Source organism: Gopherus flavomarginatus, chromosome 11 (assembly GCF_025201925.1).
Source record: "Gopherus flavomarginatus isolate rGopFla2 chromosome 11, rGopFla2.mat.asm, whole genome shotgun sequence".
In the NCBI taxonomy this organism is placed as follows: Eukaryota; Metazoa; Chordata; order Testudines; family Testudinidae; genus Gopherus; species Gopherus flavomarginatus.
This window is the reverse complement of record NC_066627.1, coordinates 22,463,977-22,486,878: the sequence shown is the minus strand read 5'-3', so window position 1 is coordinate 22,486,878 and position 22,902 is coordinate 22,463,977. Positions and strand designations below refer to the sequence as shown.

The 22,902-nt window shown below is 47.1% G+C and overlaps 1 protein-coding gene and 1 long non-coding RNA gene across 15 annotated transcripts in view; one reads left to right on the top strand and one right to left on the bottom strand.

Annotated features, from left to right (window-relative positions):
* LOC127031607 (uncharacterized) overlaps nt 1-22,902 on the top strand; it is an 87,149-nt gene that overhangs the window by 35,583 nt on the left and 28,664 nt on the right. For 4 of the 8 annotated variants that reach the window (XR_007768572.1, XR_007768576.1, XR_007768573.1 and 1 more), the window contains one exon: nt 18,891-21,755. The exons of 3 other annotated variants lie outside the window; for them this stretch is intronic. This is a non-coding gene — a long non-coding RNA (uncharacterized LOC127031607). Of the gene's footprint in view, nt 1-3,006; nt 3,111-18,890; nt 21,756-22,902 lie in introns of those variants that run through there. One more of the 8 variants, XR_007768578.1, reaches the window with a different exon arrangement.
* Nucleotides 1-22,902, bottom strand: part of RBL1 (RB transcriptional corepressor like 1) — a 104,782-nt gene that overhangs the window by 75,789 nt on the left and 6,091 nt on the right. For 4 of the 7 annotated variants that reach the window (XR_007768570.1, XR_007768569.1, XM_050918597.1 and 1 more), the window contains exons 2-8: nt 9,886-10,019; nt 7,919-8,119; nt 3,029-3,090; nt 2,810-2,938; nt 2,558-2,718; nt 867-916; nt 135-318 (exon numbers count right to left, since the gene is read on the bottom strand). Coding sequence is in view for 5 of the 7 variants with exons in the window: in XM_050918597.1 (XP_050774554.1) it covers nt 135-318; nt 867-916; nt 2,558-2,718; nt 2,810-2,938; nt 3,029-3,090; nt 7,919-8,119; nt 9,886-10,019 (921 nt within the window). In the remaining 2 variants the exon portion in view is untranslated. Of the gene's footprint in view, nt 1-134; nt 319-866; nt 917-2,557; nt 2,719-2,809; nt 2,939-3,028; nt 3,091-7,918; nt 8,120-9,885; nt 10,020-17,420; nt 18,092-21,248; nt 21,338-22,902 lie in introns of those variants that run through there. The other 3 variants (XM_050918598.1, XM_050918599.1, XM_050918602.1) reach the window with 3 other exon arrangements.

Sequence of the window (22,902 nt, the reverse complement as noted above, 5' to 3'; positions counted from 1 at the left end):
TATTGGGGTAGAGGTGTATAATGAACAATATTCTTGGGTTACATGTAAAATGTATTTTTCCCATTTCTGACAAACAGGGGGCATTGAAACCTGCATATGTAAATAATAATAGTGAAATAGACAGGTTACATTACATTTTCAAAATGCTGCTGAAGATGACACTCCACATGAGCTCTTGTTGTTTTCCCCACTGGCATGTCAGCAGAAAACTTTCGGGGAGTTCCAATTTCTTCTTCTGCATCTGCTCCTAAGAAAACTCTCTCATCAAAGTCACCCACTGATAAAACATACTCTTCATACTCCTTATTCAATGCTTTGCTGGAAAAGAAGCCATACTGCATTTATTAAGAGTTAAGCTGTTAAAGAAGCCAGATAAAACTAGCCAATGGAATTAGTCTGTACAGTTGAAAGCAATGAATAGTCAAAACATTTGTTGATTTTAGTAATAGCACTCCGTGATTGGAACCTAACCAATATCAGTAATCGTGCACATGCTAACAAATGCCATGACTCCCTTTTTCTAACACCATATCCACACAATATGTATACTACCTGCATGGCCCTGAGGACATCACATGGGCTGCAGCTGTGTGCTGACTGGGCCATAAACAGACATGGGGCCATAGGTTGAGAACCACTGCCCTATCCTGATTCCCTTGGGCTCACTGCAGAGCCTGGTCTCCCTGGCCTCTGCTGCCGCTGGTGACCCTCCAAGACTTGATTTCCAGTAAGTAAGTATTGGAGCAAGTGAGTTAAGCTCTGCTCCCACTGGAAAATGAAACAGCTGTGGAGCAGAGTTGAGATGTTTCTTGCATGTATAAATGGCTTAAGTTTATCATTGCTTAAGAACATCATCCAGCACTTACTTGTTATCTGCAAAGCTGCAAAAATCCAAGAGGCAGTCTCCTTTTAAAATCTGGAAGCGAGAGTTGAAAAATAAGATTACATGTAATACAATTTTTAGAAAGTAGAAAATCCAAAACCTGTTCAATTCCAGAAGAGCGGAAGCATGATAGTTTAATTGTAATGCAGATGATTAGGATCAAAATCATTCTCTGGATTTTTGCTGCACAAGACCTGTGAGGATGAATTTCTTGTACAGACGACATCTCGGCAGTATAAGGCTCAGTGCTCTGATAATGTTTTGCTAGATCCTAGCCATAGAAATATGCTACTAACTATCTCCATAGGTAGCCTATAAAATTGTTTTATAACATAGTTCTCACATTTTTCTCAGTCAGAAAGCTCCTGTCCACAATGATCACAATGTTAGAATCCTGCTGGTATATTTAAAGACTGCTGTCACTGGTACTGTTCTGCTCCCACTATAGACAGGGCCATAGCCAGTCCACATAATGGGAGTTTCAGAATCAAGAGAAGGCAAGAGTTCTCTGCTAAGGTATAACTGGGGAAACAAAACCAAAAACCCCCACAACCCTGACTAATCTCTTTCCTTCACAAAAGGATGTTTAAACGAAAATACCCACTTTTGCCAAAATGCTCAACTACCAAAACCTGTGCCAATCACTGTGTTCATTTACCTGTTATATTCTCACTTGCACTCCTTTCTTTATGTGTAAGGATCATTTCTTTATATGGATGCTACCATTATAAGAACATAATAATGGCCACATTGGATCAGACCAAAAGGTCCATCTAGCCCAGTATCTTGTTTTCTGACAGTAGCCAGTGCCAGGTGCTTCAGAGGGAATAAGTAGAATAGGTAATCATCAAGTGATCCACCCCGTTGCCCATTCCCAGCTTCTGGCAAATAGAGGCTCGGGACACCATCCCTGCCCATCCTGGCTAACAGCCATTGATAGATAAATTCATGGAGGATAGGTCCAGTTCTTTTTTGAACCCTGTTGTGGTCTTGGCCTTCACAACATCCTCTGGCAAAGAGTTCTACAAGCTGACTGTGTCGTGTGAAGAAATATTTCCTTTTGTTTGTTTTAAACCTGCTCCCTATTAATTTCATTTGGTGACCCCCTAGTTCTTGTGTTATGAGAAGGAGTAAATAACACCTCCTTATTTACTTTCTCCACACCAGCCATGATTGTATAGACTTCTGTAAGATCCCTCTTAGTCATATTTCCCAGGCTGAAAAGTTCAGTCTTATTAATCTCTCCTTATGTGGAAGCTGTTCCATACCCCGAATCATTTTTGTTGCCTTTTTCTGAATCTTTTCCAATTCCAATACATTTTTTTGTGATAAGCCGACCACATCTGCACACAGTATTCAAGATGTGGGCATACCATGGAGTTAGAGGCAATCCGATATTTTCTATATTTCTTAATGATTACCAAGATGGTTAGCTTTTTTGACTGCTTCTGCATCTTGAGTGGATGTTTTCAGAGAACTATCCACAATGACTCCAATATCTTTGAGTGGCAACAGCTAATTTAGACTTCACCATTTTATATGTACAATTGGGATTACGTTTTCCAATGTACGTTACTTTGCATTTATCACCACCGAATTTCATCTGCCATTTTGTTGCCCTATCACCCAATTTTATGCTACCATTTTATAAACTCTTAAGTTATCAGTATGTACCTTCCTATCAAAGAGCTTTGAAATGTAGGGTTTAAAGTAGTGTTCCTTTATTCCTTTGGCTTCTACCATAAGTCCATCATGAAGTTCACAAAGTGTGGCAATGATGCAAGGAGGCTCTTCAGAGGCCTTGACTTCAGCAGTGTGAAAGTCTGCTGGTAAACCTGGAAAAACCAAAAAGGTCAGCTATGATCAATTATATTTCAAAAAGAACTAACAAGAAAAAATGTCTTTCAAATGCAAACACTAACATACCTTTGAATGATGGATTTAGCAACTCTCTCCTATCTGGGTACAAAAGGGCATTTGCAAAAATCAGGTCCAAGCAGCACAGAAGCAAATGATAGGAATTTACTAAATCATCTCCAATCATACGGAAATTCCCTTTAAAAGACAGCATATCACGTCAAATAAAACCACAAAATTAATCATTCAAAATGTGTACAATGCAGGCAGCTAATGAAAACAGCTTACCCTTGGTGTAAACAAAGAGTGTCCAGCAGAAGTTGAACAGTTCTTTAACACTGCACTTCCTTCTACCAGGAAAAAAAAACAGGAGAAAAGGTAAGACTTCAATCCCATAATACGGGGCTTTACTTGTTTGTTTTATGGCTAGAGTTCCATTATTTCCTCACGTAAAAAAGATATGGTCAGAACCTAAATTCCCTCTAAGCTGCGATGCCACACAGCAGCCTATTAAGCATCGTGCAGGACCTGCTGCAGCCAGGGCAGAGGCGCCCCTCCGCAGCCCCAACCCAGCCTGGACCTGCCACGGCCAGAAGAGAAGCACCCTACCCCTGGCTCCAACCCTGCCACAGCCTGGATCTGCTGCAACTGGGGGAGAGGTGCCTATCCAGTGGCCCCACCCCCAGAGCTGCACAGCGGAGAGAAGCACCTCTCTGCCCTAGCTTAGGTGCTGCTATGAGGGGAGAAAGATGGGGGGGTGGGAGTGCTCTCTCCCCCCACTGTAGCCCCAGGGCAGCCTGCACCCGAAATCCTGCATCCCTGGCCTCACCCCAGAGCCCGCACCCCCCACACCCAAGCCCCTTGCGTCCCCAGCCCCACCACAGAGCCAGCACCCCTCCTCACCACAACTTCTGTCCCAGTCCTGAGCCCCTCCCACACTCCAAACCTTCTGGCCTCATCCCTGCCACATGAATTTTGTTATGTGCACCAATATGGAGGTGATGTGTGATATATCACCTCCGTATTGGTGCACATAAAATTCATTCTGCACATGCGTGGGAAAAGTTAGAGGGAACACTCGTCAGAACTACTACTTGACAATTTTGTCTGAAGTTGAAATACAATTAATTAGGCCTGTCAATTAATTGCAGTTAACACACAATTAACTGAAAAAATTGTGATTAAAAAAATTAATCACAATTAATCGCACTATTAAACAGAATACCATTTATTTAAACATTTTTGGATGTTTACTACATTTTCAAATATATTTAATTACAACACAGAATAAAAAAAGTGTACAGTGCTTACTTTATATTTATTTTTTATTACAAACATTTGCACTGTAAAAAAGAAATAGTATTTTCAATTCACCTAATACAAGTACTGTAGTGCAAACTCTCTACCATGAAAGTTGAACTTACAAATGTCAAATTACATACAAAAAATAACTGCATTCAAAAATAAAACAAAGTCCACTCAGTCTTACTTCAGCCACTCTCTCAGACAAGCAAGTCTGGTTACATTTGCAGGAGATAATGCTGCTAGCTTGTTTACAATGTCACCTGAAAGTGAGAACAGGCGTCCACATAGCACTGTTGTAACCATAACAATGCGGCCTCTGGCAGGACAACTAAGAGTATCAATACAGGACAAATTGCTTAGAGCAGGCCACTTACAGCTGAAGGCTGGGTTTCGAACAATCCATCCAAACAGAGAAGACTTCCGTTTTACCCCACTCGCTAACCAGAAGACATACAAGCAATTCCCTTAGATACTCCAGCTTCCTTGTATCACCACTAGCACCGCTTCTCATGGGGATGAATGGTTATGAAAACCAATACCCCAGTGAAAGAAAAAAGGTTCTCCCCATCCCAAAGGGCCAAGTCCCAGACCCAGGTCGGTATATAAGTCAGATTTTACACACAAATCATGGTTACCAATCCGTTAGAATCTAAAATCTAAAGGTGTATTCATAAAAAGAAAGAAAGATAGATGAGAGTTAGAATTGGTTAAATGGAATAAAATATATACAACAATTGCAAAGTTCTTAGTTCAGGCTTGATGGGATTACTGCTGATTTAAACCAATCAAATCTCTGTAGTACAAACATCCCAGATTGGATGAGTCGTTTAGTCTTTTGTTTAGAGCAAGAGTCGGCAACCTATGGCACGTGTGCCAAAGACTGCATGTGAACCGATTTTTAATGGCACGCTGCTGCCTGCCAGAGTCCTGGCAGGCAGCAGCGTGCCATTAAAAATCCTGCCCAGCCCAGCCCGGCCCGCTCTTCACTGCCCTCTGCTCACCCTGCCCTGCGGGGGTAGAAGCTTGGTCCTGCCAACTCCCCTGCCTCTTCCCATAGTGTGCTGGGTTCCTGTCCCTCCTCTGCCTCTCTATCCCTCCCTGCCGATCAGCTGATGGCCCTTGCGAGGGAGGGAGTCGGGAAGGAGCAGAGTCAGCGTGCTCACTGCTCCCAGCAGAGGCAGAGAAGAAGCATACCCTCCCTGCCCTGAGCCCTGACCCCCTGCCCCACACCCACCCACCCCTCTGCCCTGAGACCCGCACAGCCCCCAGGCCCCTTCCCAGAGCTCTATACCCACATCATACACATTTAGCCTTTGCCCTGACTCTTGCACCCCCCCATACCCAGCCCCCCCACACCCTGATACTTGCACTCCCTCCCATCCCCCCCATCCCCAAATGGGAGCTCCTGCAAACCCTCCCTTCCCCACATTCCCACCTGCACACCTCACACCAAATGGGACCTGCCCAGGTAAGTACCCCACACCCAAACCTCCTGCCCCAACCCTGAGCCCCCTCCCTCATTCTAGCTCCTAGCCAGATCCTTCACCCTCAGTCCTGTACTCAGTTCACTCCGACCCTCAGCTCGATGCAGAGAGAGGAAGAGAATGGGCCAGAACCAGGGAGAAGGTAGGTACCTACTGTATGTGGGCACGGCCGGGACCCTAGACCAGTAGCGGGCTGAGTAGGTCCAGCAGCTGGGATCCAAGCTGGCAGGAGCCAGTGGATGGAACCCCTGCGCGACAGTGCGCTGAGCCGCTCAGCCCACTGCTGGTCTGGGGTCCCGGCCGCCAGCTCCGCACAGCCCGCTGCCGGTCTGGAGTTCTGACTGCTGGACCTTTGCCAGCCAGGGTCCTGGCCGCAGGCCCCGTTCAGCTCACTGCCAGCCTAGGTGAACAGAACCCCAGACCAGCAGTGGGCCAGCAGTGTAAGATCAACATTTTAAATGAAGCTGCTTAAACATTTTGAAAACCTTGTTTATTTTACAATACAACACTAGTTTACTTATATAATATATTGACTTAGAGAGAAACCTTCTAAAAAACATTAAAATGTATTACCGGCCTGCAAAATCGTAAATTAGAGTGAATAAATGAAGACTCGGCACAGCGCTTCTGAAAGGTTGCCGACCCATGGTTTTGAGCTTTGGTTTCAAGCAAAGTTCCTCCAGAGATAAGAAGCAGGACTGAAGAGAAAATGGAGGGGTTTCCAAGGCCTTTTATATCCTCTGTCACGTGGAAGGTAACCCCTTTTTTCTCCTGTGCAAAAATCACAGCAACAAGATGGAGTTTGTAGCCATCTTGGTATGTCACATGTCCATGAATGATTCAGCTTTTTGCAGACCCAGGCCATTGTTTACATGTTAGTTTGAACATTCCCAGGAAAGCTCAGATGTGGATTGGCGTCTCCCAAAATCCACTGTCATTTAAGTGTTTCTCGACTGGGCACTTACTGAAAATAGTCCTTTCTCAAGAAGCTGACCAAATATTTCACTGAGATTACTTAGAAACAAAACACACTGAGATATAAGTATATAGCCAATATTCACAACTTCAAATACAAAAATATGACACACACATATAGACAGCATAATCATAACCAGCAAACTACAACCTTTCACAGAAGCCCCACTTGACCTCCTCTTTTTAATATTTGCTGCAAATATATAACAGTGGTTGCAACAATGATCCATACAGTCACAGTTCATGCCAATAACGTCATAATAGCATCACAAGATATTTATGTGCCAGATGCACAAACCACCATTCCAGAAGATATGCATCCATGCTGATGATGGGTTGTGCTTGATAACAATCCAAAGCAGAGCGGACTGATGCACATTCATTTTCATCAGAGTCAGATGACACCAGCAGAAGGTCGATTGTCTTGTTTGGTGGTTCGGGTTCTGCAGTTTCTGCCTCAGAGTGTTGCTCTTTTAAGACTTCTGAAAGCATGCTCCACACCTCGTCCCTCTCAGATTCTGGATGCTACTTCAGATTCTTAAACCTTCGGTCGAGTGCTGTAGCTATCTTTAGAAATCTCACACTGGTACCTTCTTTGCATTTTTTCAGGTCTGCAGTGACAGTGTTTGTAAATCAAACAACATGTGCTGGGTCATCATCTGAGACTGCTATAACATGAAATATATGGCAAAAAGAGGGTAAAACAGAGCAGGGGACACACAATTCTCCCTCAAGGGGTTCAGTCATAAATTTAATTAACACAGTATTTAACAAACGTCATCAGCATGGAAGCACGTCTTCTGGAATTGTGGCTGAAGCATGAAGGGGCACACAAATGTTTAGCATATCTGGCACGTAAATACCTTGCAATGCCAGCTACAAAAGTGCCATGCGAATGCCTGTTCTCACTTTCAGGTGATATTGTAAACAAGAAGCAGGCAGCACTGTCTCCCGTAAACAAACTTGTCTGTCTTAGAGAATGGCTGAACAAGAAGTAGGACTGAGTGGACCTGTAGGCTGTGAAGTTTTACATTGTTTTGTTTGAGTGCAGTTAATGTAACAAAAAAACCCTCTACATTTGTAAGTTACATTTTCATGATAGAGATTGCACTGCAGTACTTGTATGAGGTGAACTGAAAAATATTTTTAAAATCATTTTTACAGTGCAAATATTTGTAATATAAAGCACTGTACACTTTGTATTCTGTGTTGTAACAGAAATTAAAATATTTGAAAATGTAGAAAAAATATCCAAAAATATTTAATTTTCAATTGCTATTCTATTGTTTAACAGTGCAATTAATTGATTTTTTTTTTAAATAGCAGTCAATTTTTTTGAGTTAATCACATTAGTTAACTGCAATTAATCAACAGCCTTACTTTTCAGTAAAATCATTTACATCTCTCAATATACCTCTGTTTTCTGCTCCTTTGTGGTTTAGGCGTTTCTTCATAAGGATTTTGAAATACATCCAAAAATATTGGTTCAAACTTTCTGAAAATCACAGTCGACACTTCAAAGTTTCTCTCCAGCCTCTCCATTCGCTCCCGAAATTCCTGCGGCAGGTCTGACATGTCCATCCACTTTTTCATTTTACTAAAAAACTGAATTAAACTTAAAAAAAGTAACATTTAATTATAATTTAATCTCCAGCCATGAAACAGATCAAATAGTTTAGACTAAGATTCTTCCCCCCCCCACCCCAACTCTTGATCTTTTTAACAAAAGATGGATTTTTGGTGAAAACTAAATTGATTAATTTATTGCTTAGTAACTGCTTTAATTACAGAAAAAGATAAACACATTTTGCTAGACTCCAGTGCTGAGTATGTTCCAGACCGTTAACGCTTACTTGTGGATTTCCTTTGGTTTCCACACCCTTGCATAGATTAATTCAGATCAGAGAAGGTGGCTCTTTGGTGGGGTCAGAAAAAAAAGAAGAGTTGAGGGGCAGACAAAATATAATTTTCACAACTGGGTGCTTAATTCTTCAATACAGGTGTCCTGGTTAAGTACTGCATTAATACCAAAGTGCATAAATACTTATGTAATTATATATCTCTAAGCACCCAAGCATTCATACGAGTTTCATTGTGAAATGGTCAGCACTTTCAATTTTGAATCCAACGATCTGACTTCAAAAAATTAATAAAAAATTGCCATGTATTTAGTTTAATGAAGGAAGATGACGTGATTCATGGTGTGTAATTATCTGTAGAGGGGAAAATAATAAATCCTAGTGGGCTATTCATAGAATCATAGATTATTAGGGTTGGAAGGGACCTCAGGAGATCATCTAGTCCAACCCCCTGCTCAAAGCAGGACTAATTCCCAAATGGCCCCCTGAAGGATTGAACTCACAACCCTGGGTTTAGCAGGCCAATGCTCAAACCAATCTACACAAAGGTATAACATGATCCAATGGCCAGAGACTAGTCAGCAAAATTAAAGCTGAAAGAAGATTACTGGAAATTTTTAAACGGTGAGGGTGGTTACCATTAGAACAGATTACCAAAGGAAGTGGTTAATTTTCCATCACTTGCAGTCTTTAGATCAAGACTGAATATCTTTCTAAAACATAAAATCTAGTTCAAACAGAAGTTACTGGACTAGATGTAGAAATCACTGGATTCTCTGGCCTAGGGATGTAAACAGGGTGGATAAAAAAAAGAGTTTAAATTACCTTTTTTGATATAATGCTTTGGAGGACAAAGCCTATCTAAAGATAGCTATAATTAAGATACATTGTAGCTCAAAGATATCTCATCATGGAATAGGGGTTATAAATTCTAATTCTATAGTATGAGACAATATAGTCATGTAATGTTTAAGAAAATTTTGTAAATGAGTTCCAGTAGTTCATGGATTAGGGACCCAATCTTATGGGGTTCCAGGGGCTTCCGTATAAACTATTTAGGTTAATCTTTCTATCTATCCAATGGGAATCAGTGCTCAGTCTAGAACAGGGATAGGCAACCTACGGCACGTGTGCCGAAGGCTGCACGCGAGCTGATTTTCAGTGGCACTCACACTGCCCGGGTCCTGGCCACCAGCCTGGGGAGATCCTCATTTTAATTTAATTTTGAATGAAGCTTCTTAAAACATTTTAAAAACCTTATTTACTTTACATACAATAGTTTAGTTATATATTATAGACTTAGAGAAAGAGCCCTTCTAAAAACATTAAAATGTAATCAGGGGGTCAGCAACCTTTCAGAAGTGGTGTGCCAAGTCTTCATTTATTCACTCTAATTTAAGGTTTCGCGTGCCAGTAATACATTTTAGCGTTTTTAGAAGGTCTCTTTCTATAAGAGAAGCTGCAACTACGCACAGATGTTTAGGTCTCTAAAAAAAAAGCGAAAAATAAAACACAAAAATACCTTAGTTTGGCTGACCGTAGTATCCTAGTCAGTGAAACGCAGTTTCCTTCCATAAGGCCACTTCCAACCGTGGGAAGTATGCTTTTACGACAAGCAACATATAGAGCACAAGCCAACCAATGCACCACTTCTCCCTGTTAAACCAGAAGTAAACAATCAACGGACAAACTTATCCAGGGCAACAATGCTCAATTTGCAGTCTCAGATTTTCATCTATTTCAAGTATCTCTAAAATCCTTTGGGACAGTAACAAGAACCAACATTTACTCATGGTGGGATGATTTTTTTTTTTTTTTTAATTTGGCTGGAACAAGGGATCCAAAACTACTTCCTAGGAGTGGAGGACTATCCTTAATTTGCATGAAACAGAGCAGACTGCAGCTGATTGTTCCTTTAAAAAACAGACACTACAAGTCTGCAGTATGATTTGGCCATTTACCTCACAATAAACCATTGCAGATTGCAGAGCCCTGAGGTCTCCGCTGACTGCACCTCTATTAAAGATAACTATACTGTAGTACTTCACGAGGCCACAATCTGGCCACTGATCAGCTACAATCCCATTATCTTTTCTGCAACATCAGTGAAGCCAGCCCAGTCTATTTTATGCCTCTACTATCACCCTCACATGGAAGTTCTTCCATGCTTTCTTACAGTTGGAATGCCCTCTCTAAACTATTGTTAAAGCCCATGGGCGCCAGTTTGCATAATTTTTGGTGGTGCCCAGAACGGGTCCAAGCAGAGCCGGGGCAACCCCGTAGGCCCCGCACTTCAGGGGAACACAGGGTCAAGGGCAGACAGTGGGGCTAGCGGGAGGCTTGTCGCCAGCAGCAGCAAGCAACCTGGCCACAGCCTGCCCTGCTGGCTCCCAGCATCACTCAGGGGAGGCGGCAGAAGCCAGAAAGAGGGCTTGGGGGAAGAGATGGAATGGGAGCAGGGAAGGGGCAGAGCAGGGGCCAGGAGAGGCAGGGTGGCGGCATATTCAAATGAACTGTGTTATGTATAGATAGTAACAATGTACTTAAACACAGTATGTCATACTTAAGTAGTACTAATAAAGTTGATATTCTTAGTTAAATAAATTTCTTATGATCGTGATATTGTGCAATATAGAGAAAAAAAGACGGTTACTCACCTTTATAACGGTTGTTCTTCGAGATGTGTTGCTCATATCCATTCCAGTTAGGTGTGCACGCGCCGCGTGCATGTTCGTTGGAAGATTTTTACCCTAGCAACACTCGGTGGGTCGGCAGGGCGCCCCCACGATGCCAGATATATACCCCTGCCGACCTATCCGCCCCTCAGTTCCTTCTTGCTGGCTACTCCGAGGGCAGGTTTGGAATGGATATGAGTAACACATCTTGAAGAAAAACAGTTACAAAGGTGAGTAACCATCTTTTCTTCTTCGAGTGCTTGCTCATATCCATTCCAGTTAGGTGATTCCCAAGCCTTACCTAGGCGGTGGGGTCGGAGTGAGACGTTGTGGAATGTAAGAACGCGGAGCCAAAGGTGGTATCGTCTCTGGACTGCTGGACCAGTGCGTAGCATGATACAAAGGTGTGGATGGAAGACCAGGTAGCCGCGCGACACACTTCCTGGATGGGAACATGGGCCAGGAAAGCGGCAGATGAGGCTTGAGCCCGAGTAGAATGGGTGGTGAGATGGCCAGTCGGAATGTGAGCCAAGTCATAGCACATCCGGATACAGGATGTCATCCAAGATGAAATTCGTTGGGAAGAGACTGGCATGCCCTTCATGTGCTCTGTGACAGCTACAAAGAGCTGAAGCGAGCGTCGGAAGGATTTGGTCCTTTCGATATAAAAGGCGAGAGCCCTGCAGACATCCAAGGTATGTAGCTGTTGTTCCCGACGCAATGAGTGCAGTTTCTGGAAAAAGACTGGTAGAAAGATGTCTTGATTAACATGGAAGGCAGAGACCACCTTAGGGAGGAATGCTGGGTGCAGTCGCAGCCGTACCTTGTCCTTGTGGAATACCGTATACGGGGGATCCGCAGTCAAAGCTCAGAGTTCCGAGACTCGTCTAGCCGAGGTGATAGTGACGAGGAAGCTGTCTTCCAGGAAAGGTACAGCAGCAAGCATGTGGCTAAAGGCTCAAAGGGGGGATTCATAAGCCTAGCCAACACCAGGTTTAGATCCCTGGTAGGGGTCGGGCGCTTGACCTGAGGATACAGCCGCTCCAAGCCTTTGAGGAATCTGGAAACTATGGGGTGAGAAAAGATTGAACTGCCAGTTTCCCTAGGGTGGAAATAGCTGCAAGATGCACCCTTATAGAAGAGATCGCCAGGCCCTGCTCCTTGAGGGACCATAAATAGTCCAAGATAATGGGAACTGATACACCTTCAGGGATAAAGTTACGCTGAGCGCACCAGTGGGAGATGCGCTCCGACTTGGCGAGATATGTCATCTGCGTGGAAGGCTTTCTGCTTCCCAGTAGCACCTGTTGTACTGAGGTGGAACAACGCAACTCAGATTGGCTCAACCAGACAGCAGCCACGCTGTCAGATGAAGGGACTGCAGGTCCGAGTGGTGAAGCCTGCCGAAGTCCTGTGTTATGAGGTCCGGGCATAGTGGCAGGGGGATTGGGTCTGCCACAGAGAGGTCGAGCAACAGGGTGTACCAATGGTGTCTTGGCCATGCCGGAGCGATCAGGATTAGTTGGGCTCTGTCCCTGCAGACCTTGAGTAGGACTCTGTGGACGAGAGGAAAGGGTGGGAAGGCATAAAATAGGTGCCCCTTCCACGGAATTAGGAATGCATACGAGAGGAAGCCCGGGGAGCGACCTTGCAGAGAGCAGAACACCTGGCATTTCCTGTTCTCTCGGGAGGCAAAGAGGTCTATGTGGGGAAACCCCCACTTCCCGAAGACAGAATGGAGAATGTCCTGGACAGATGGACCACTCGTGAGACAGGAAGGATCTGCTCAGTTGATCTACCAGAGCGTTCCGGGCTCCTGGGAGAAAGGACTCTACCAGGTCTATTGAGTGAGCTATGCAAAAGTCCCATAATTGTATCGCCTCTTGACAAAAGGGGGAAGATCGTGTCCCTCCCTGCTTGTTTATGTAATACATGGCCGTTGTGTTGTCTGTGAACACTGCAACACAATGACTCTGAAGATGGCGCTGGAACGCTTGGCACGCCAGTCAGACTGCTCTCATTTCTTGGACATTTATGTGTAACGCCAACTCCTGAGACGACCAAAGGCCTTGAGTGCGAAGGTGACCTAGGTGAGCACCCCAGCCGAGAGATGACGCGTCCGTTGTTAGGGACGCGGAAGGCTGTGGTGGATGGAAGGGCAGACCTGCACACACCAGGGATGGCGTCAGCCACCAGTCGAGGGAGCCGAGAATGCTCGGTGGAATTGTGAGTACAATATCTATGGCGTCTGCCTGGATGGTAGGCTGAGGCGAGCCAAGTCTGAAGGGGAAGCATGCGCAGTCTGGCGTGCTTTGTCACGAATGTGCATGCAGCCATGTGACCGAGGAGGCCAAGGCAGGTGCGAGCTGAGGTTGTCGGGACGCTTTGAAGTCTTTGTATAAGTGAGACTATTGCCTGAAAATGAGGTAGAGGCAAACTGGCCGTTGCAAGATTGGAGTCCAGAGTGGCCCCAATGAACTCAATCCTTTGCGTAGGCACTAGAGTAGATTTTTCCAAATTGATTATCAGGCCTAGACGCGTGAATAGGTTCTTGATGATGTTCACACGACTGGTGACTTGTGCCTCAGAGGTCCCTCGAATAAGCCAGTCGTCAAGGTATGGGAAGACATGTATTCGACAACGACGGAGGGAGGCGGCGACTACCGCCATACACTTTGTGAATACCCGAGGGGCTGTGGAGAGGCCAAACGGGAAGGACCGTAAACTGATAGTGTTGATGATTCACCACAAAGCGTAGATACTGTCTGTGCGGAGGGTAAATTGCAATGTGGAAATACGCACCCTTCATATTGAGAGCAGCGTACCAATCTCCAAGATCCAGGGAAGAGATGATGGTCCCCAGGGATACCATGCGGAACTTGAACTTTTTCAAGAATTTGTTCAGTCCTCGCAGGTCTAGGATAGGCCGGAGGCCCCTTTCGTCTTGGGGATTAGGAAATATCGGGAAAACACCCCTTGCCCCTTAATTCCTTTTGTACCTCCTCTATAACTCCCATTGTAAGGAGCCTCCGAACCTCTTGCAGGAGGAGTTGCTTGTGAGAGGGGCCCCTGAAGAGGGACGAGCAGGGGGATAGAGACGGAGGGGGTGAAATAAACTGAAGATGATATCCAAACTCCACCGTGCATAGGACCCAAAGATCCGAGGTTAATCGGGACCAGAGTCTATCGTTCTAGCTGCCGAACCAGCAGCGTCTAGCAAGGCCTGTAGGGAGGTCCGCGCTACTTTCTTTCCTTCCTTCAATAATGCTGTAAATTCCTGGTGGGAGTCTTGTGGGACCAGCTCTGAACTTCCCTACAGCCTCCCAGGTGTTGTACCTGTATCTACTCAGCAGGGCTTGTTGGTTTGCTACCTTGAGTTGGAGGCCTCTCGCGGAATAGATTTTCCGTCCCAACAAATCCATTCGCCTAGCCTCCCTTGATTTAGGTGCAGGGGCTTGTTGGCCGTGGCGCTCCCGCTCACTGACGGATTGTACAACCAATGAACAGGGAGGGGGTTGCACATATAAGTATTCATACTCCTTGGAGGACACCATGTATTTCCGTTCGACCCCTCTGGCTGTGGGCGGGATAGATGCCAGGGATTGCCAGATGGTGTTTACCTTAGCCTGGATCGAACGAATGAACAGCAGGGCCACTCTGGTTGGTGCCTCCGCCGACAATATACTTATCACCGGGACCTCCACCTCTGGAACCTCCTCTACTGGCAAGTTAATGTTCTGGGCGATACGCCGGAGGAGGTCCTGGTGTGACCTGAGATCAATTGGAGGCGGGCCCGACGATGATGTCCCCGTTACTGCTTCATCCGGAAAAGAAGAGGATGAAAGTCCCGGGACGAGCGGGTCCTGTACTGACTCCTGATCCTAGGAGACATCCGGAGCCGGAAGATCGTGGGGGTCCGGTGCGGGGACAGGAGCTTTCTCCGTACCATCAGGGGGAGGTCAGTTGACAGCGGCCTCTGGGTGATAAGCCAAAGGCGTCCAAAAGGACCACTGATGAGGTCCTTGATCCAGACCGTGGGATCCTTGGGCGAACCTGCTGCGAGTATCCGAAACCCCATAGGAAGCACTGTCCGCATGGGATGATACGGATGGATGACATGAAGGCCACAGAGGAGCTGAGACCGTTTGGGGAGGGTCTCTGCGTCTATTCGATCCATCTCCATGCGGTACCGGGAGTCGTACCGGTACCAAGAGTGAGACCGAGACCTGCGACCAGCGTGGTGCCGGGAGGTCGACCGGTACCTTGAATCCCCGCGTCGAGATCGGCTGCGAGAGGTACGGTGCCGGGACCTGGATTGGTGCCGAAAGTATCGGGTCGGCGACCAAGATCTCGAATGGTGCCGCGGGTGTGACCGGTACCCAGATGGGGAGCGGTACTGGGACTGCGAGCAGCGTCGGGACCAGGACCGATGATGGGACTGAGAGTGTCTGCAGGACCTGGATCGCGACCGGCGATGTTCGGTGGTGCCGGGCAAGCATGGTCTCAGCAGGGTGGGTTTGTCTTATGATTGAACAACCCGCACCGGCAGTGCCGGGGCTTGAGGCAGCTCGGGCTCCGTCAAGGCAATCAACTCCCTTGCTGTAGAGAACATCTCTGGTGTGGAGGGCACAATAAGCTCAACCATGGCGTGTGCCGGGGAGCTGGTAGGCACCAGACTCGATGGCTCTTGCGAGACCGGAATCAATGGCACAGAAGACGTCGGTGCCGCGGCAGTTGACGGTACCGGGCGGTCCGACTTAAGCGCTCTGACTGCGGTGTAGTCTTATGCTTCTTGATCCTTGGGGACAGAGCGCGGTGCCGGGCAGGAGCCTGGGCAGGTGATGGCTGGTGCCGAGGAGCCTTCATGGTGCCCGTGTGCTCCGGTGCGGAAGAGACATTTGTCCCTGGTGCAGCAATCAGCGCCGAAGAGGGAGGAATTAGAGCTGCCTCCATCAGGAGCTGCTTGAGACGAATGCCCCCGCTCCCTTTTTGTCCGGGGCTTGAAAGCCTGGCAGATGCGGCATTGTCTGCGAGGTGGGATTCGCCCAGGCACTTGAGACAGGAGTCGTGAGGGTCTCCTGTGGGCATCGGCCTATGACAGGCCGAGCATGGTTTGAAGCCCAGTGAACCGGGCATGGGACCCAGTACCGGGTGAGGGGAAGAGGCTAATCCCCGATCCCTCTTAACTATATACAATAACTACAACAAAGAACTAATAAAACTAACTAGAAATATAGAATATTGAACTATATACACAATAACGATTAGAAACGAGCAAATAGCTAGGGAGGTGGAGAACAGCTAGCCGCGCTCCACTGTTCCAATGACCGACACGGGCGGTAAGAAGGAACTGAGGGGCGGATGAGTCGGCAGGGGTATATATCCGGCACCATAGCGGCACCACTCCAGGGGGCGCCCTGCCGACCCACCGAGTGTTGCTAGGGTAAAAATCTTCCGACGAACATGCACGCGCACACCTAACTGGAATGGATATGAGCAAGCACTTGAAGAAGAACTGTTAAATACATAGAGTTTCCAGTCCATTTTTACATTATTTCAAAAACTATATATCGTCTTACAAGGCAGGTATGGGGAGCAGGACTTGGACCCAGGGCCATCCCTAGGGAGGTGTGGGGGCCAGGACAATCCCTCCCTCCACCTCAGGCCATGCCCACACACCACCCCTTCCCCTAAGCCCCTGCCCCTTTCCGGCTTCCACCCCCTCCTCCGAGCAATGCTGGGAGCAAGCAGGGTGTGGCTGAGTGGGCTGGGGCCAGGTCACTTGCTTCTGCTGGCGATAGGTCCCCCACTAAACCTTCAGGCCACCCTGGACCCCACGTTCCCCTGAAGCGTGGGGCCCAGAGCAGTTGCTCTATGGACAGGATGAGACTGAAAATATAAGCCTAAACTTTAGTGGAGCTGGGCCCACATTCTTAAATATTGGTAAAGCATGAGCATCACAGACCCATATAATTCGCCACCTATCTTGAAGCCACTTTGTTCTCCTTTAGATCTCCCAAGACCCTCTTCTACTGAGATGCCTGTGGTCCATTGCCAGCTTCTACACTGATTGAGCTTCAGTACATACAACCCATTAGAAATTGCCTTTTATAAGTTATTTCTGAATTACATAAGCAAATATTTTTGAAATAGGAGAATCACGATACTAAAATCTAAACACTGCCTCCATCTTATTGCCCAGAGGCAAAGATTAATCAGGTCAAAATGTATTCATTTTAAAAGTCCTCTTTAAACTCCATCTTGACAAGCTCCTCTTAAACTCAGTAGCTCCAAGCTTCCCACAGCTTAAATCAGGACAAGTATCAAACAATCCCTCTAATCTGTCCCACAAGTAGTAGGTGGTGTCAGTAAGCCAGCGTACCTGTCTAAAGCAGACATTATCTTACTGTGGTGGTATCTGGATTCCTAAAGGTTTTTGCTGGCTGGCAAAGGAGAAATCCCAGAAGCTAGGAGGTATGAGTTCAAGTAGAGGAAGAAATCATCCTAAAGGTCTTCCCTCCTCCCATTTCAGGGCGTAGGTGTTGTGTTCGTATAGTAAACCTCATCTACATGGGAAAATTAAATTCACACCTTAGGTTAAACCAGTGTAGGTTAGTATTGCTTGGACTCCAGAAAAAGTATGTTAGAAACTTAGAGAGCTAGCTGTGTTTATGCAAACTAAAGGCCGGGTCTACACTACAAAGTAAGGTCAATGCAAGGCAGTTTACATCAACCTACTTTTGCATGTATCTACATTTAAATTCATCTTCCACCCACGTAAATGTACCATTACACCAACATAGGAACACCACCTCCCTAAGCAGCATAAAGCCATGGCTGATGTACTTTGGTTGAAGCTGTGCGAATGCAGACACTGTGTTAGAGAATGTCTACACTGGAAACTTCAAAGCGCTGCCACGAGAAGCGAATGTGGATTAGCGCCGAGCACTGGGAGCGTGGCTCCCAACACTCGGAGCCTGTCTACACTAGCACGTTAAAGCGCTCAGACTTGCTGCACTCAGGGGAGTGATTTTCTCTCTCTCTCTCTCGCGCACACACACAAGTTAGAGCACTATAAAATGTAAGTGTAGACAAGTTATGTTGACCTCAACTATCCCCCAGCAACCATCCTACAATACCCCACAGATTGCTCTGGTCATCATAGTGAACTCAACTGCCCAGGGGTCACAAAGACTGGAAGCCACTCTCTCCCTTCTAAAGCCCTGCGAATGTTGGAGATTCCTTTTTTCTGATTGCCCGGCTTGGTGAGCAGACCTAGCAGCTCTCCATTGTTGATTGCAACTGCCTAGCTAACTATGCCATCCACACACTCCAGATGTGCTCCTGCTTGGAGTAGACAGGAGATATTGGCTCTCCTGGGCTTGAGGGAGAAGAGACTGTTAAGGCACAGCTCTGATCCAGCTGTAGAAACATTGCCTTCTACGAGCAGATTGTTCAGGGGATGTAGGAGAAAGGACAGTTATCTGTTCCATAACTGGTGTTCGAGATGTGTTGCTCAGCTATATTCCACAGTAGGTGTGCGTGCTTGCCACGTGCACCAGTGTCAGAAATTTTTCCCCTTAGCAGTACCCGTACGGGGAAGCACCGCTGTGACCCCTGGAGGGGCGCCTCTATATTGCACTATAAGGGGAGCCGCACGCTCCCCCGACCCGCAGTTCCTTCTTGCTGCCGGTGAAGGTAGTCAGAACATCTTGTTCCAGCCTTGCCGCAACTTCTCTTGTTGACCTTAGTGATACAGGTACTTTCAGTAGTTTTTCAAGTAGTTAGAGTGGGCTCGGGGCATGTCCTGTGCCCCAGGCTTCAAGTTGTGCGACTTTTGTTGCCGTTCTAGGCCCAGAAGTGATCCACACGCTGAGTGTCTCTGCTGCTTGGGTGAAATGCATGTGACTGAGCGCTGCAACATCTGCAGGTCATTCAAGCCGCGGAGGACTCAGAAGGAAAGGGACATCAAGCTTCACGCCCTCCTGATGGAATTGGCTCTGGCCCCTACCCTGGCACATTGAGTGGACTCGGCACTGCATCTTCAGTGCGTAGTGAAGTCACCTCCACTAGCCGGCACCACTCCCCTTTCAAGAAGCAAGGGAAGATTTCCATCTCACGGTGGCACCGAGAAAAGAAGAGGGGTGAGGATGGTCCTGAGTCGGGCAGCCCTCATTCTCCCCCAGGCCCTAGGCCTCTGACTCCTGTTAGCGGCGCAACCCAGTTCTGTCCACATGTGCCTCCCCTGCAGAGAGGATCCCATCGACGCTGGAAGCTGCAAAGGCCGCGCAAGACATCTTGAACTTACTGATACCGGGGGCACCACCAGTGTCGGGTCCTCGGTCCCGAGATAAGCCGCTGCTGGGTGCTCATCAGACTCCCCCTCCCGGCACAGCGCAGCTCCCACTCTGAGGACTGCTCCTTACCTCGTTCCACGCAGTCTTCTCGCAGCTCACACCAGCCCTCTACACCAGTAAGGTTGACTGGCTCGCTGCTCGAACGGGAGTCTCAAGGCCCCTTCATCAGCGCAGTGACGGTTGCAGGCACCATGACAGGCGCCATAAACGCTTTTCATGTCACAGCTACTGCAGCTGGTCCCGATGCCATCAACATTCCCACTCAAATTCCCGCTCTGCCAGGCATCGCAATCGGGACTCCTCTCGCAATTCACCAGCACAGGAACATCGTAGCTCCTGGCACCGGGTGAGTACTAGAGAAGCACTTCCGATGGGTACCGGGTCCTCAGCGTCGAGGTCCCGGTCCCGCAGAAGGCACAGTCGTAGGCACCACTGCTCTTGCCGCTCCTATGAGACTGTGCGCTCAACAGTGACCTCAGCATTGGCACCTAGCCACCCATTACCAGGTCATGAGGCTCAGCTGGAACAAACTGCACCACCGGGCCCTCAAATTGGTCAGTGGCAAGGGGCACCATGGCAAGGAAAGTGATGTCAATGGGCACTGTGGCCGCAGATGCCCACCCAGACGGGAATCTGCTCAGTGGCTAGAGCGTCCAAGGCATCTTCAGCCTCCCCTCCTTGGCAGAGGGATAAGTCAATACATCCCGAGTCGGCAGTCCCACGCCCAGACTCCAACCTGGGGACAGAACCCCCGGTACCGCCTGAGACTCTCTGCTCTGCACCGGCCCCCTCTCCAGCACCGGGGATGTAGGAGAAGTGGTATGACAGGGACCAGCAGCAATGCCATGTGAAAGCCAAGAAGCTGCGGCAGCATACCAGGCCAGGGAGGCCAACAACCAATTTGGTGCCAAGCCACAAACCTGCTGCTTTTACAAAGAGCTGCATGCCATCCTCAGCAGAGATTGCACCACCACTCTCAACAGCACCATGAATACATCGAAGGAACCTAAGTCACAAGCTCCTGCCATGAACAGCAAAGAGAAGGATGGGGATAGGTGACCAAGGGATCCAGCTGTGCAGTGAGCCAGGACCTATTTTTACTCCATCACAGTCCAGCACGAGTGAGCCCAATGTAGGGGAAGGAACCGCAGGGAACAGTGTAAATAAATTTTTAATTACAGAGTTGTTCTCCCTCCTCCCCCCAAAGCAAGACACAATCTTTCCACTTTTCATTAATTTACTCATGCTAGAAGACATAGTGGTACAATCAAGAGAGGTAGAGCTGCTATCTGATTTTCATTTCCCTCTAGAGCTAGGGACCATGCATAGCAGTTTATGTACACAGGGATGTTCCTTGAATCCTCCTCAGAGATCTCGACGAAACTTTCATGGAAGTACTCTGCAATCCTCTGATGGTTTCGAGTGAGGGCTGCCTTGTTTCTTTCTTCAAGGTTGGACACTTTCCCATGCCACTCAGTGATAACTTCAGCAGGCACTATTGCAGTACACTGGGTAGAGCACATGGGCCCAGGTGGCTTTGGGATATCTGCTGCAACTGTGTGAGAACCTTTGTTACCCTCAAGAGATATCAGCTAAAAATCATCTACTGTGGAAAAGGGTGCCAGTATTTATTGTCATTGTCCTATATACACTATTACAATCATGCAACCAAGCAATTCTCTCCTCATTTCCCTTATCCCCCAGTAGGCCATATTCACCATGGCTGGTGCAGTGATTGGTGCCATGCACAAGAAATCCCAAGCAGAAGTGAGAATGTAGTGCTTAAAACTTTTGGGGAGCAACTTCAACATCTTAAGTTTCACTTTCTATAGTGAATGCATCAGCAATAGTACCTCTGTGTTTTATCTTCAGCTGTTGCCACCGTGGCCTTCAGAGTCTCCCCCTCCACACCTGCGGAGCCACATAAGGTGGAGGAAGATGATAACCACTCAGGATAACACGTTCCAGGACATCCTGCAAGCCAGTGCTGTATCAGACCATAAGCACAGGGCCTGGAGGATGAACACTGCAGACAGTCTGGAAAAGGAAAGAGTGGAGAGGAGAAAGGCCCAGAAGTCCCAGCAGGAAAAGGAGAGGAAGATGCACCAGGGCACAGTGGAGCTTCTCAGGCAGCGCAAACAGATGCAGCAAACTCTGGTGGCTTCCGGAGGTGTTGCAGCACCCTTAATGTCCATCGGAGTAGAGTGATAGAGACAATCACAGCTTCACATACACAGACCTGTGAAAGCCAGAGTTAATATCTGTGTAGCTGAAATGGACATGAAAATTCTTTCACTGTTCATAACTAAATTTATTAAGTTTATAATGTATTTGTTGTGAAATTACAATTTTTGCACTGATTTTGTTCCAATCTTTATTAGTTCACAAGATATGATGCCAACTACTCAGCAGTTCTGAAAGCACCTATTTATCTGTTACTTCACATCACAGCCCACATGACCATTCAAAAAACAAATAGATGAATTAATGTTATATTCCTACGTGTACAGCAAACACCACACAACTCCTACCAGGCCACAAAAGAGCAGGGTCGGATAGAGCACACTACACCACCACACATTACTCTGACTCACTATTAAAATGGTCATTCAAAACCTTCCTGAGCCATATAGCTCTGCCTTGAGCCCTTGTATCTGGATGTTCAAATTCAGCAGACAGCCACACCACCTCTGCCATCCACCTCAGCAGAAACTTTTCCCCTTCTGCTGTACATACATTATGCAGGCCAGACCAGACAGCTATAACCATTGGGATATTTTTCCTCACTGAGGTCCTATCTTATGAGTTAACGAAAAGCACATTCAACTGTCATTCCACACTGGCTGAGCTAGTAGTTAAATTGTTCCTTGGTGCAGTTGGGGTGGCCGGTGTACGGCCAGGAGAAAGAGGGGTAGGCTGGGTCCCCCAGAATCACTATTGGCATTTCAACATCCCACTAGTAATCCGCCAGTTGGGAAAGAAAGTCCCTTCTTGCAGCTCTATGAACAACAAGTCCTCTGTTCTTAAAGATTGTGAGCGTTATGCATGTTCCCTGAACAGCCCACACTGATGTCAGTGAAGTGTTCCTGGTGATCCACCAATGCTTGCATAACCACAGAAAAGTAGCACTTTCTGTTGATGTACTCAGTAGCAAGGCGGCCTGGTGACAAAATAGGGATGTGTGTGTCATCCATTGCTCCACTGCAGTTTGGGAATCCCATTGCTGCAAATCCACTCACTATGTCCTGCACACTGCGAGAGCAGGAGACAATTAATGGCCCCCACACATTTCCGTGATAACGGCTCCCTTGGTAGATTTCCCAACTCTGAATTGATTCCCGACTGACAAGTAGCAATCGGGTTGCAAGTTTCCACAGTGTGACTGCCACTCACTTCTCCACTATCAGTAAAGCTCTCATTTTGGTGTCTCAGTACTGGAGGGCAAGTGCAAGCTCAGTGGACGAATCCAGGAATGTGGACTTGCACAAAGTAGGGATGGAAATATTG